General features: G+C 54.9%; 6 protein-coding genes across 6 annotated transcripts; 2 read left to right on the top strand and 4 right to left on the bottom strand.

Annotated features, from left to right (window-relative positions):
* Positions 1-39: 39 nt before the first annotated feature.
* Positions 40-432, top strand: PG998_006761 (uncharacterized protein; the record flags this gene model as incomplete). The annotated part of the gene is made up of 1 exon (XM_066873577.1): positions 40-432. The coding sequence occupies one exon, from the start codon at positions 40-42 to the stop codon at positions 430-432; it is 393 nt and encodes a 130-aa protein (XP_066729522.1).
* Positions 433-989: 557 nt separating this feature from the next.
* PG998_006760 (Lipase 1) lies at positions 990-1,745 on the bottom strand (the record flags this gene model as incomplete). The annotated part of the gene is made up of 1 exon (XM_066873576.1): positions 990-1,745. One exon carries the CDS (start codon positions 1,743-1,745, stop codon positions 990-992), a length of 756 nt encoding a protein of 251 aa, XP_066729521.1.
* A 4,415-nt stretch (positions 1,746-6,160) lies between these two features.
* PG998_006759 (uncharacterized protein) lies at positions 6,161-7,906 on the bottom strand (the record flags this gene model as incomplete). The annotated part of the gene is made up of 4 exons (XM_066873575.1): positions 6,161-6,448; positions 6,552-6,942; positions 7,006-7,740; positions 7,800-7,906. 4 exons carry the CDS (start codon positions 7,904-7,906, stop codon positions 6,161-6,163), a joined length of 1,521 nt encoding a protein of 506 aa, XP_066729520.1.
* Positions 7,907-8,421: 515 nt separating this feature from the next.
* On the bottom strand, positions 8,422-8,920 carry PG998_006758 (uncharacterized protein; the record flags this gene model as incomplete). Its single annotated transcript, XM_066873574.1, has 2 exons — positions 8,422-8,859; positions 8,918-8,920. The coding sequence occupies 2 exons, from the start codon at positions 8,918-8,920 to the stop codon at positions 8,422-8,424; spliced, it is 441 nt and encodes a 146-aa protein (XP_066729519.1).
* Positions 8,921-9,146: 226 nt separating this feature from the next.
* Positions 9,147-11,013, bottom strand: PG998_006757 (uncharacterized protein; the record flags this gene model as incomplete). The annotated part of the gene is made up of 3 exons (XM_066873573.1): positions 9,147-10,468; positions 10,537-10,740; positions 10,863-11,013. 3 exons carry the CDS (start codon positions 11,011-11,013, stop codon positions 9,147-9,149), a joined length of 1,677 nt encoding a protein of 558 aa, XP_066729518.1.
* Positions 11,014-11,681: 668 nt separating this feature from the next.
* On the top strand, positions 11,682-13,743 carry PG998_006756 (uncharacterized protein; the record flags this gene model as incomplete). The annotated part of the gene is made up of 2 exons (XM_066873572.1): positions 11,682-12,617; positions 12,658-13,743. 2 exons carry the CDS (start codon positions 11,682-11,684, stop codon positions 13,741-13,743), a joined length of 2,022 nt encoding a protein of 673 aa, XP_066729517.1.
* Positions 13,744-13,831: the final 88 nt, after the last annotated feature.

Genomic DNA, 13,831 nt, shown 5'->3' with positions numbered 1-13,831 from the left:
TCTCTACAAGTTCTTCTTCCTACCATCCTCACTATCATCATGTCTTTCCAAATCTTTTCCGAGGGTAGTCCCCTCCCAACCTCCATGGTGCGCGATATGGTCAATTCGGGCGCCTTCCACGAAATCGCCAACGACACAAACTGTGTTCGCCACCACATCTTCCACTTCAGCATGCGCCACAAAAAGACCGGGAAGACGCAGAAATCCATCCTCTTCGCCATCTACGAGACCGAAAAGCACGGGCCCCAGAATGGGTATCGCCTTTGTCTCGTCCACCAGGGTTTTTACATTGCTTCACCAGAGAGGAAGGAGGGGGATCCCGAGGACGAGATTGATAAGCTTGAAAAACCTATTCCGCAGGGACATGAGGAGATGGCGATTCTAGGGAGCGCCGGCCAACTTGGAGGGGATGAGGAGGAGGCTGAGGGGTAACGGGAGTCGTGACGTTGATATTTTGTTTGTTGTATCGTTGGGAGGGAGCGTGAGGTGGGCTGGTAAATTGCCTGCTGTCCATTCATTTCAGATACTCTTCTAGAAGAGATCCAAAAGAAAGCCATTAACAACCATACGATGCCCATTTTGATTGAAACTCTTGTCTCCATGCTTTTTCATCCAACTATACGCGAGGCTAAGAGCGGAACACAGGCCCAAAAAGGAGGCTTGCAGAGATTCTCACTCTTCGTACATTCCACAATATATCGTACTCCACGCGCGCCTAATTGCCAAGCCGCTCTGTCAGTGTGTTAATGAAGCCACAACGCTCTAGTGACCTGTCCCCCTGTAGTTCCCTTTGACCCTGTCGAAGCTGTTCGCCCCCCACTTCGCCGTACTTAGTGCTGTCCACCATAGGATGCTGCATTTCCATCTGGTCAGCAGCGAGGAACCCTTCCTCAGCACCGGCATCGGCCGCCAAGTGACAGCTACCCGTGCCCCATGGACCGCCAATAAGCTGGACGTTGACTGCGGGTGTGGAAGCAGAAGATGCCGTATCAGCCCCTTTTCGGGAACGCCTCGGGCCAAGAAGGGGCATCAGCATCCACCCCGTTCGGATCGGCCGTATAGGCAAATTTCAGGAAAGCGGCGAGAAAGCGGTCTGCCAGCACGAGATCCGCGTCCGCCAGCGTCTCCCGCGGGAGCAAGTTGTTGTAAAGATACTCCAAGTCGCTGCCGTGCACGGCGCCGAGCCACGGCATGCCCGCGGCGCGAAACATGGGCGTCAGCGTGCTCTGGTTGAAGTTGTACAGGCGGACGCCCGCGCCCGAGGCCAACGGCAGCGACGTGTCGGTGGACCGCTTGCTGGCTGCGGATGCGAAGTCGAGCGCGGAGCAGGTGAAGAGCACGTCGCGGAGGATGCGCGCCGCGCGGAAATAGTGCACCGAGACGGCGGGATCGCTCGCGGCCCGGCGCGACTCGTAGTTGTGCACCTCGTTTTCAAAGTCTGACGCTGGGTATAGAGCTAAGAGCCCGGCGTAGTCGTCGTCCGTGAGTGATTGGGGGAAGCGGCGGAGCGCCGTGATGATGTCGGCCTCGGTTTGGAAGTCGGTAGCTGGCCCCGCGTTCGTGCCGCCGTCGTCCTGCGTCCAGCCGTGGACCATGGGCATTGCCACGACACGGCCAGCTCGGTAGAGAACTGACTGGCGGTCGGGCAGGAAATCGCCGTCTACAGAGGGGATGAAGGTGAAGAGCCCGAGTGGCGGGTGGTTCTTCATGGCGTATGCTATGGCCGCTTCGGTCAGCTTGTCCATGGGCACGTCGCGGAGACATTGCAGGACCTCCAAATCATCGCCGGACGGGGGCCACAGCCCAACTCTTTCGCAACGGCGCGGGTGTGTAGCTCCACCGCATCCGACGTCATGTCCAGTGCCGTCCCTGGAGGGCCAGACATGCACCAAGCGCGGTCGAAGGGTACGCCACGCTCGCCACCGTATGATAGCAAATGCAAAGAGGTAAAAGTACCGCCGGAACTAAGTCCGAACGCGGTAATCCTGTTCTGGTCGCCGCCGAAAGCGGCAATATGGTCTCTAACCCATTGGAAGCCGGCGCGTTGATCGCGCATACCTAGGTACCATGAGGTTATTTCAGTCCATTTGGGTTCATAGTGTTTCAAGGCCCTTGTGTATCGTTTCTGCTGGGTTGAAAGCCTGACATCGAACCGAAAAAGACCACAGAGCATACATACCTACGTTCAACGACTGCTCGTCTTTAAGGACCTGCAGTCGCGCGAAGCCGAAAATCGTAACCCGATAGTTCAGCACTACGTGGATTACCGGTTGGCCAATTCGCGCCGACTGCGTTATAAGGTGCGTCGGATCGATCGAAGCTTCTTGGGAGTGCCCTTTCACAACGCCTCCACCTATAAGATGGACGACAACAGGTAGTTTGCTATCCGATTTCGTTCCTGTAGGACGGGTTATACGGAGGTAAAGGCAATCCTCGCTCTGGTCCGGGGTAGCGCTGAAGAATGGTGGGATAGCATCGCGTATTTGAGGGCAGGCCGGGGCAGGGGCAGTTGTGTCAATCTCGCTACCTTTAGGGGTACGTAGGGTTCTGGGGGTGCGAATCGCCTGGAGCCTGATGTATCCAGGCCGAATCTGACGCTGTTGAATTCCTCGACTGCCTCGCGGACTAAGCCACGATATTGCACTCCTAAACTCTCCACAGCGACGACAACGGGATCGTTGAGCGCTGCGGTGATACGGAAGGCCAGTGCCAAGAGTGCTTCTGCACAGCGAAGAGTAATCCTCATTTCGTAAAGGAGTTATGATCAAATGGAAAACAGGATACTTGGTGAATGATGAGTGATGGAAGAAAACGTTGGAGTTTTCTCCTTTGGGTAGGGGACCCGATGCTTCCGAGTCCTTGCGACGAGAAATGGAAAACAGCCTGAGACTTTCTCAGAGGCCTTGGAAGCGAGAGTGTGCCTCACGGGAAGTAAGGGAGCGATTTCACCCCGCTCTATGTACTGTTACATGTAACCATATGTCAATATGCAAGGGGCACATTGTATATCCCGAGCAAACACCGGGTGCTTGAAGGGATGCCAGGAACGACATGTTGCACACGACTTTAACTTGTTGGACCATGATCCTTCTATGAGCCACGGGAGGGGTCACAGTACACACAAAAACACACCTGCCATGCCATTGAACCGTACATGCACGCGGATCACTGTCCGGAATCTCTCCGCCGGGTCATCTTGTGCAAAGCTGACGTGAGCGTCATTACTACCCAGTAGACGCCGCACAGTAGTCTCAAGCCGAGTGTGAGAGTCCAACAGTCTAAAACCTGTGTAGACTGGGATGCTTTACATGTTTGGATGTCCAGAGGATGCAACCAATCGAGCGTATTGAATATCATTACGAGCTTTGCCCTACTTGGTCTCAAACCAGACACTCACTGGTATCTATCACTCACACATATAACCAGAAAATATTACCGCATGCTGCCCATATCGAGTAAAGCTTTCGGCTCCATGCTATTTGGTCTTGCGACGCGCAATGATAGAATGCCCTGCAATACACTAAAAGTGCGGCTCTCCCTGCATCTTCTTGCTCTACGCACCAGCCTTGGTCCCAGTCGCGTTTTGATAATGTCCCTTCAACATATTGTACAGTGTTGGTCGCAGCCCTAGTGGTGCTTCGGCTGCGCAGATCTTTAGATGTTCCTTCAAGGGACCATCCAAAACCAAGCATAGAATTCGCCAAAGCCTCCCCAGTCCAGACCCACGGTGGTAAGGATGTTGCCTCAAGAACGAAGCCACTCAATGCTAGCAGCCGAAGATCTAGCAGTTCCAACATGGAGATAAACCTCCTGGCATTCCAGATATGCTCTTCTTCGGAGCCCTTATCCTCTTGACTTTGACTTGGGGTACAAAAAAGCATTCCAAGATATCAATCTTCGAGAAGCTTTCCATATTACGCGACTTATCGACAATGTGCTTTGGAAACGCCCAGATGTAAAAGCCTTCTTCCATCATAGCGTTGAGATGTTCGATGGGGATCGTCTTTATGAAGAGCCTCTTATTCTCATGTTTCCCGACGTATATTAGGAGGTTTCCCTCGACGCTGTGCTTGGGGGGTTTAGGTGGCGGAATGTGTTGTGTGAGAACTAGCTGGCCCTTTCGTCGCTTGAAATGAAATTGGACAGCTGGCTTCTTGTATTGCGCTTTCATTGACGTCAAGTTGCACATGTATCTCGATTCAAAGTCAACGGCTTCAGCCCATCGATCGAGAGTAACCAGTGATCTGGGTATTGGTGAGATGGTGAGACATTCTGCTCGCGGAAGGGCTTGGCTCGCCTGTATTCAACTGGATATTAGCCAATATTATAAAGGTTAGAAAGCAAAGATCAGCTTAGAAGAAAAGAAGAAAATAGTAAGAAGGAAATATAAATAAAATAAGAATGAAGAAAAAGAGAACTTACTTTATCAGAGCCGGCCAAGGAAATATCATTCTGCTTGGAGTCGAGCACTGGTCCGATATTGACAAGTTGACAGTGCAGTTGACTGCTTTGTAAGTCTGTAACAGCCCCTTGGGCCTTCTTATGATCCGGGAAGACTAGGAACGCTTCGCGTTGGACGTGTACTATCGTACATCTTCCGATGCCAGCAGCACCTAGCAGCTTGAAGATGTGTTCGGCTGTGGCATTAGCGGGCAGATTTGTAAGATGCACACCTGTGCCTTGTTGGCTGCACAGGTGGCTCGGATGCATTTTGTATCGGTCTTCCAAGGTCGAGTTGGTTTGCGTGTTTGTTGTTTTTCTTGGTTGAGAGAATATTGGTTTGTGGTGTTGAAGTTTTGGGTGAATTGACTAGGGCTGAAATGCGGGTGATTGGGGGGAGGTGGTTAACAAAGTCGAGCAGTTATCGGTAAGGCCAACTAGAACGCTTTATGTGTAGCCACAGGTAACGAATATGAAGCATAATGCTTTTTCTTCCAATGCAGAACATCACAATTTCTGGTTAAGTAATTATATAAATTATGTTTCACTCTAGGGGTGCGATAATGAGAGTTTACCAGAAATCATATAACTTGAACACAGTTTCTTTTCCCATCCTGCAGAGCGAGATGTCTTCATGGGGATTCCTCGCCAGTATTTAAAAGCCCTCTTGACCATTCCAACTACATGCCGGTAACGTCTATAGATTTGCACTTTGCTCTCGAGGCTGAACTCGCTATATTCAACACCTCTGATCGCAACCTTAGCTGGCCCAATGTAGCCTCGCCTCCGCGTCGAGCAGTGCGACGTCATTGCCATTACGTAGACTAGGTCATAGTCCAGAAGCATTAATTTGGCTTCACATGAAATATATGAGAAATCTTGCAATTTACAATGCTAACATCCGCCCAGCAGCTTCGAGATAGCTGCGGCAGTCGTATTGGAAGAGAGCTTGGAGAGGGTAAAATTGTCGCCTGCTGAAGCGGTACGGTCGAAGTTGGATGACATGGTCGGAGCAGAGAGGCTAGAGCAATCACCCGTCAGTAAAAAATAGAGTGAAAACGATATGTTAGGAGTAGAGGAAATATAGAAGGAACTCACTCTCACTGGTCAGTGGGACTTCAAGAATGTTCGACGACTTGGTTGTGTGCGCTGATTTAAAGAGTCACATTTGTCAGGTCTCGTTTCTGTTGGGCTCATACCTTGACATTGAGCCGAAAAGAAAGAAAAAACGAAAGTGCTGGGAGCTTTGTCACAGCTCAAGCCAGTCTTTCCGCGTCGGTTTGTTTTGCACACACTGGAGAAGATTGTTTTCTTTTCTTTTCGGTTCAATGTGAAGGCGTCAACCCAACAGACACTGGAGAAGATGTGAGTCAAGTTGGGATTGTTACAAGGGATTTTCAAACTTGCATTCATGTTGCGCAATATTCTCGTGACAGAGCGTGTTTGTTGTTTTTCTTGGGTGATAGAATTTGGCTAATAGGCGGTGTTGGAGCTTGGGTGGAATTGCCGTGTTCGGGTTATCGACGATGCGGGAGGGAAGAGAGAACGAGCACTCGAACCGAAAGAAGACGGGGATGAGAAAGTCGGACTACCCTCAGTCGGGGCAACCAGAACAATCCACATAGAGCTATCAGTACAAAAGTCAAAATGTGAGAATGTTTGTTTTCCCACCTGGGAGAAGGACATTGCATTTTACTCTCCAAGGCCGAGCTCGCTATTTTCAACACCTCTCTGGTCTTTGGTCGCAATCTCGACTGACGCAATGAAGTTTCGCCTCGGCGCCGAGCAGTACGTCATCATTGTCAATTGCCCGCCTCTCCCGTATGTACGTGAGTGCCGCCTTGACATTGTACGGGTATGTCGGCGGCAAGCCGAAGGCAGCCTCTGAAGAAACATGGGCATCGGTAACGTCTACCACCATGACTGTAACGCTTCTCAGAGCCGCATGCGACCTCTGGCTGTGTTCAAGGACCAGCTGGTCTTTGGGGTTGATGAAAGCCTGAGCCTGCTGGTCCAGAATGTGAAAGTGCAAGGCAAATAGTGCTCTGAAACGAGCCCTTGGTCAGCTCAAAGGAAAACAATAACTTGAGAAAATGAAACGGGAAACGAACCTGATGGAAAGGGACACTGACCCGCAGAAGGGCCCCTCGCTTCCCACTTGTCTGCTGGACCAAGTCGGAGAGGAACATCTGCAGCTCTCCGTCCAGTCTACGAAGGCAGGCCAGTCGGGTCTCGAGATCGGGAATATGAAGCGCACTCAAAACCTGGCCCAGGAGCCAAGATGCCTGCGCGACACGGCCAAATTCACCAGTGTCAGCTTCTTTCAATGCGGAAAGACGAGAGCACAGTGGGTACTCCTCTCCCTCAGGGATCGGGAAGCTGAGATATGGCTCGGTATCGCTGAGGTCGAGGACGGCGGACTCGCTGGGGAGTGGACCATCGGGGTCCAGCATGGACGTAACTAGCGGCTGGTCGGGGACAGTGGCTTCACATAACGCTGCTCTAGCAGGCATGTGCCGACACATATTAGCAAAGCTCGTGCATATACATATATGGAAGCCATACCGTTCGTAGATCACGATGCCCCACCATGTGTTGGCTTCTTCCCTGGCTTCGGACCGGGTCCTGCGGCCATCTAGACTATTCGCATGAACGCCAGCCGACTGGTATATGCGGGCCGCATAGGCTAAGCGGGCACAGAGTGAAATGGTAATGAGTGCCTGGTCTGGCTGACCTCGCGTATACTCGTAAATGGCAATAAGCAGGCCGGCCTGGATCAGGTGAACCGAGGGCGGAAGTGTACACTGTACTTGTGCAAAGAGATATTTGGCGGTGAGATACAAGGACTGAGAGTTGGTTTCCGTCGAGACACTGTCGCCAATACCGCCATGAAGATAACGATTAGAAAAAGAGTCCTGTTGATCTTGGGTAGGAGGGACTAAGGTGGCCAAGTGCATGCTCAGAAGCAGCACCGAAAGGTCGGCCGACGGTGTGGCGCCAAGGGTGACAAGTTTATCGTGGAAGCGCGGCCGTGAGATGATGGGGATGTACAGATGGAGGGTGTGGAAGTAGCGGGAGCTGACATCGTCCACGAAGTAGCCCGACGCACGGATGAGCTGGTAAACCTGCTGGTGCAGATTCGCTGCCCCTAAGGATACACCAGAGGGGACGGTAAGAGCAGGCGAGTCGTCTGAGGATGGCGGAGTCGTAGTCGCAAGTGTGGGAGGCAGCCGTTGCTGCGGTGGCTGCTGCCCGGCCCGTATCCGTGATATGGGCTCATAGACGCAACGGAGGTCATTCCTGAAATTACGCCAGCTGGGTTAGAACTGACGGATTCCTCGGACTAGGATGCCACTTACTTAACACAGTAGCTACAACGTGGAAGCTGCTTGTCGCATTTCTTCTTGCGGGCTTTGCACAGCGTGCACACGTGCAAAGCGCAAGAGCGGCCGTCGTCGGCCGCCATTATCCTATCCTGTAGGGACCTAGATCAGTGAAGGAAGGGATTGCAGTACATGTTCTTGGCGCTGATAAGTGAAATGAAGACTGGGGTTCGGAGATTACAAATCAACGTTATGTAAGACCAATATCGGACAGGGGTAGATGATGCATTAGTGCTGTGAGATGACGTTGGACGCCGCAAGAAGCCAAAGTATCGAGTATCGAGGGTAACAGGCCGCCTTCTCGTGCGATTTATGTGGCCAATCAGAACAAGGGAATATCCATGGTCATTCGGGCTGGTCCCTTGATTGGTTGGGCCATTATGTGCGGCTGACCCCTGAAACTATATAAGACATAGCTAATACTTCATCGTTCATGAACAATTATTATAGGGCAAACTCCAAAACTTGTCATCTACTTTCAATGAAGACTCATAAGAACAAATTGGTTTGGCAAACCGAGGTAAAGGTTCCAAGGCAATGGCAGACATGGGTCAAGAGCTATTGCGATTCAGCTAATAACTTTAGATTGTATGGTCTTTTAGCCGCCGCCGGAGTTGTGGTGTTCGCAAGAGTTGCAGCTCTGCTTCTGGGAGTGCTGCTGTTGCGCGATGATATTATCCTTGAACTTGAGGAACATTGCTAGCCGCCGCACATGATGGTCACAGGTCGCCGCGGTGTCTTGCAAGTCGATCCGGCGATGATGGACGCAATCAAGTTTGATGCGGGTTACAGCCAGCAGTTTCTCCTTCTCGGCTAACTCTTTTCGGAGACGTCGAATTTCGGTGCTGATTTGCTCAATCTCAGCCACCAGACCGTCGTCCGTCGCAGTCGAGGTATTGGTACTCATTCTCTGGGGTCTGGTCCTTATGTATTTTGCTATGTGGCTGGGCTCCTCATTGTCGAAGGATGTAGGCAAAGTAAAGTGCACATGTTGGAGCCCCTGGGCCAAATGGACCTTTTGAACTGCGTGGGAAACCTAGTAGTGATTGATAATGTTGAGGCTTGAATATTACACGCAAACGGCTGTGACTCACCATTACAGTATCTTAGTCAGACAATCAACGAGTGACATTTTCATGATACCCCTTTTCTTTTAAATCCCATTTGATTGCTCATCTAACATTGAATATGTGTGATCTGAGTCTATATACATTTGTGTTATTATTTACATGTTTCAAATCCGTACGGATTGTACATCCAATCTGCAAAAGGTACACATTCATTGTTTGTGTACACCATTCACCGCCGCCATCCAAACTGCTTTCAATCTTCCACGGGCTTGGCTCGTCGCACAACTTGCAGTATCTTCATCTGCTCCGCCTCCGACTCAGCTTGAGAGACGTCCCATATGCACTTCGCCCCCGCATCGCAGGAAGAGTTTGTCCAGATGAAGCACTGCAACACCGCCTCCGCCTCTTCCCAGCTCCCCAAGCCAAGCACCCGCGCCAGACGCTTCAACTCCCCCACCAGATACCGCATCCTGCGCCAGCAATCCACCACGACCTGGTCCGAGCCGTCGACGACGGATCCCGGATGCGGCGCCGTCGCCATGGCGCCGAGCATCGCGGCCCAGAAGAGGAGCTCGGGCGGCTGCCCCTCGGTGTACCGCGACGCCTGAAGCGCGACAGTGAGGTTTTCGACCAGCAGCAGCAGGGTGTCGTCGGCTTTGACGAAGGCGATGACGCCGAACGCGTACACGAGAGCGCCCAGCCGGTAGATCTCTATGGCGGGGTCGGCGCGGGGCAACGCGAGCAGCCGGTGCTGGATCACCTCGAGGTAGCACGCCACCGAGACGAACGTGGCGGCGCCCTCGGTCGCGCCCTCGTCCACGTGTGTGACCTGCGGCACGATGTGGCAGACGATGCGCATGCAGCGGTACAAGTGCCGCAGCCTCGGGCCCTGGACATCCTCGTCGTCCGGCGGCAGCAGCGTGTCGTCGGTGGGAAGGGCAGACAGGGCCTGCCAGGCGTCCAGGTCTTGCGCGAACATAAGGTAGGGCCCGTAGAGGTCAAAGGCGTGGGGAATGAGGTTGTACGAGGCGTACATGGTCATGACGTGGTAGAAGATGATGGAACATTGCGACAATACCGAGTTTCCACCCGGATCCCCGCCTTTGCCTTTGCCTTGACCCTTGGCGCGGCGCGCCATGTCCAAAGCGAGGGCGTAAATGTGAGGCCAGTGGTCGCTGCGGAAGTACGACCGGAGCTGGCCGTCCATGTAGTCGTGGCGCGGGTAGAGGGCGTCGCCGAAGAGCCCGACGCTCTGCGTCTCGAGGTAGTCGGCCGTGCTGAGGGCGAAGGTGGTGACCAGCGCGGCGTCGGACAGCATGGGCCCCGCGCGGCCCTCGCCGACGGCGCTGATCTCGCGGCGCAGCCGGCCGATGCAGCGGGTCAGGACCGCCAGGAAGGCGGTGTAGTCCGCGGGGCTGCGGGTGTGGTCGGAGCGCGTCCGCAGCGCCCGGCACAGGTCGGCCTCGAGCATGGCGTCGTCTTGGTACGTCCGCTGCATGTGCCACTGCCCCGCGGCCTCGTACATGGGGTTGACCGTCTTGCCGGAAAGTGAGGGGATCCATCGGTGTGTCACGACTATCACAACGTTAACACCTGATCATCTCTCTCCCGTCCTCTGTTCGGACTATCCGAAATGTACTAACCCATATGAAACAAGCGACGGGTTCCTGGGGTCCGCAGCGAATCGCTGTGAAGTGGAAGTTCGTCAAGACCCCGAGGGACAGAGGCGAGAAGGTCTTCATCTCGCGCGGCATCAACGGTGACAAGGCTGGTACAGCGGTTTTCCGTATCGTCAGGCTCCGACTGTGGAGGTGTTGGTGGCGCTTTGGCTGGCCGCTTTTTGAACTCTACCCATGCCCATACAGCGACTTGTCAGCGAGTCCGATTACTCATTTCAGGGATACGGGATCGAGACGACTGGTGACTGGATGCTAGAGACCGAGCTAGGGGAGGGAAAGTAAGCACTTACCTAGCGTCAACTGGCCTGTGCGCTCGCGCTTCCTTGGCAGCTTGTCTCGTCCACGCTTGGGTTTTGGGGGTCTCTTCTTGTCAGTCGAGGCTTTCTCCTTCTCACAATCATGGACAACAGCAGCGTCATCGTGTAAATTCGCGGACGCCATTCTGGGAACTGCTACGAGACTGCTCAGACGATGACATGGTGACAGAGTTTGAAGATTGCAACAAGAGATTTCTCCCTCGCCTTTTGCTGCGGGACTGGTTTCCGCAATGTGCTGTGCCGCACTCGCACGTGATTGTTATTAGGCAGGTGCATCTGCAGATTCCACCTTTAAGCCCCATCGCAACACCCGGAAGCAATTGCCGATTGGCTTGATGAAGGGAGGCACAGTCCAAGATGGTGCCTGTCTCAACTTGAGACGACGACAATCGGCATCTCGTCGGCCCCAGGGCGTTCAGCATAGTAAGTCGGGAAACGCGACAAACACAGCCATGAACAACTCAATCGTGGATTGGAGACAGCGTGGACTAGCAGCACTAGCTGAAACGACCACGGGCATGATGTTGGCCTTTGGTGTTGGCTGCTCTTGTCAGCTTCTTGGTCCAGGGAACTGGCTGTAATGTGGCCAAACAGCCTATAGCGGGCAAATGCTCTTGATCGCATCTCTAAAGCTAATGGGTTCTGGGACGTCAAATCTGAGAGCATCATCATCGATACAGAAAGCCCGACTGTGCAGTCCGCCGACATAAAGGTCTCTAGTAACCTAATAACATCCCCTTGGCTTCCTCCTCGGCCGGCGGAACACGGCGGGGAGCCACTTCTGCCACGACCATGACGACCAACACAGCTGGCACCAGTTTCCCGGCAACATCAATAACTGTTCGTACGCTGCTTGCCGCAGCTCTCTTGCTTGCCGCCGCACCACCACCGGTACACGCCGTGCCCCGCGCAGCACGATGGAGCACAAAGTCACTAGGGCCCGACGGGCCGTGGAACGCCCTCGAGATCACCATGGGCAAGGGCCAGACCGTCACGACGTACGCCGGCAAGATGTGGGAGTCCTTCTTCCTGGATAGCGGGTACTGCAACGCGACGGCAAGCCAGGGGGCAAACGGGAAGCCGCAGCCGTGCTACGCAAAACAGGCGGGCGCCATATACAACGAGACGACGAAGACGGGGTCGATGCTGCCCGCAGTCTCCTCCAGCCCGGGATCGTACTTCAGCGGAGCCATGGACACGTCGCCGGGGAGCAAGAGCAACGGGCCGGACCGGTACCGGGACGAGTTTCATCTCGGCCGCGATACGACGCAGTGGGGGGCGGATACGGTGCCCAATCTCGACATGGTGCTGCTGAGCGAGACGCAGCTGAAGTACCCGGGCGGCGACCTGTTCCCGCTATTCGCGGGCTGCCTGGGGCTCGGTGCGGCGCCGGGCATCGTGAATCACACGTACAATATCAAGTCATCATCGGGAAGCAGCAGCAGCAGCAGCAGCAAGAGCGACGCCGACAACAACGGCAGCGTCAGCCTGGGCTTGGTGGCGGGCACGTACGCGAAGCAGGGGTACACCGACACCAACTCGTTCGGCATGCACATCGGGTCCGCAGTGGCATCCGCATCGTCGCCGAAGAAGAAGATGATGGAGGGCTCGCTGTGGTTCGGCGGCTACGACAAGAACCGCGTCATCGGCGAGGTGTTGGCCGTCCCGATCCCGCAGCCGTATGTGCTCTTCGACGGGCTGCCGCTGGTGGACATCTCCATCAACGTGGTCAAGGGGGGGCTCGCCATTCGGCACCGACGGCGAAAAGAGCAGTGGCGCAGGTTGGCGGTCCAAGAGCGGTTACTTGGCCGCGGGCAACGCCACCATGGGCTCACAGCTCAACGTCCGCCTCGACGGCTGCGCCCCGTACCTCAACCTGCCCAAGAGCACGTGCGACGCGCTGGCGGCCGACCTGCCCGTCACGTACCAGCCCAAGCTGGGCCTGTACACGTGGGACATAGCCTCGCCCGACCACGCGCGCATCGTGTCCTCGGCCACGGCGCTGACCTTCACGTTCCTGGACCCGGACAACAACGCGCGGCGCGTCAACGTGTCGGTGCCGTTCGCGCACCTGAACCTGACGCTGGACGCGCCCCTGGCCGAGACGCCGACGCCCTACTTCCCGTGCAACGCCGCGGCGTCGGGCGGGCGCTACGCCCTCGGCCGCGCGTTCCTGCAGGACGCCTTCTTCGGCGCCAGCTTCGACAGCGCCGTCTTCTTCCTCGCGCAGGCGCCCGGCCCCAACATCGCCGTCGCCGCCGAGAACCCGGCCGCCATCGCCAAGACGGCGCGCACGCTCGCCGCGAGCAACAACGACTGGAAGACCAGCTGGGACGGGGTGTGGACGCCGCTGCCGGGCGGCGGCGGCGAGGAGAACGATCCCACCACCAAGTCCGCCGACGGCGAAAGCGGCGGTGGTGTCTCGCACAACGTGGGGCTCATTGTCGCGTTGGCCGTCGGCATTGGCGGCGGCGTCTCGCTGCTGGCGCTGATCACTTTCGTCATGCGCCGCCGTAACAAGAGCGGGAAGGGGTTCGCGTGCTGTGGGCTGCGCGTCATGAAGGATAAGGAGCAGGCGGGCGACTACGTGCCGACGACGCCCAGATCACCGAATCCCGAACAACATCCACAACATCAGCAGCGACAGGAGGAGGCCTACAAGCAACCAGGCCAACAATACTATCCGCACGAGCTGCCGCTCAACGAAGTCCCAGCGCAGCTACCCGATATTATGATTTCCAGTCCAACTGAGACGGCGTCGTCAATACCCGAGAACATTGCCCACGAAGAGCAGCCGCAGAGACAGGTGTTTGAAATGCCCGGGGATGAGGATTATAGGAGCAGAGGACGGTGAATAAGTAGCATGGAACAAGAGACATAAGAGATATAACCCAGTAATAAAGTCAATAATATTGATCACAGTACTGTCCCGTTATGGAAAG

The sequence above is a fragment of the Apiospora kogelbergensis genome (assembly GCF_038363985.1).
Source record: "Apiospora kogelbergensis strain CBS 113332 chromosome Unknown utg000005l_segment0_segment0, whole genome shotgun sequence".
NCBI classification, from domain to species: Eukaryota; Fungi; Ascomycota; class Sordariomycetes; order Amphisphaeriales; family Apiosporaceae; genus Apiospora; species Apiospora kogelbergensis.
Note: the sequence above shows the minus strand (reverse complement) of the source record. Positions and strands in the feature narration are given on the sequence as shown.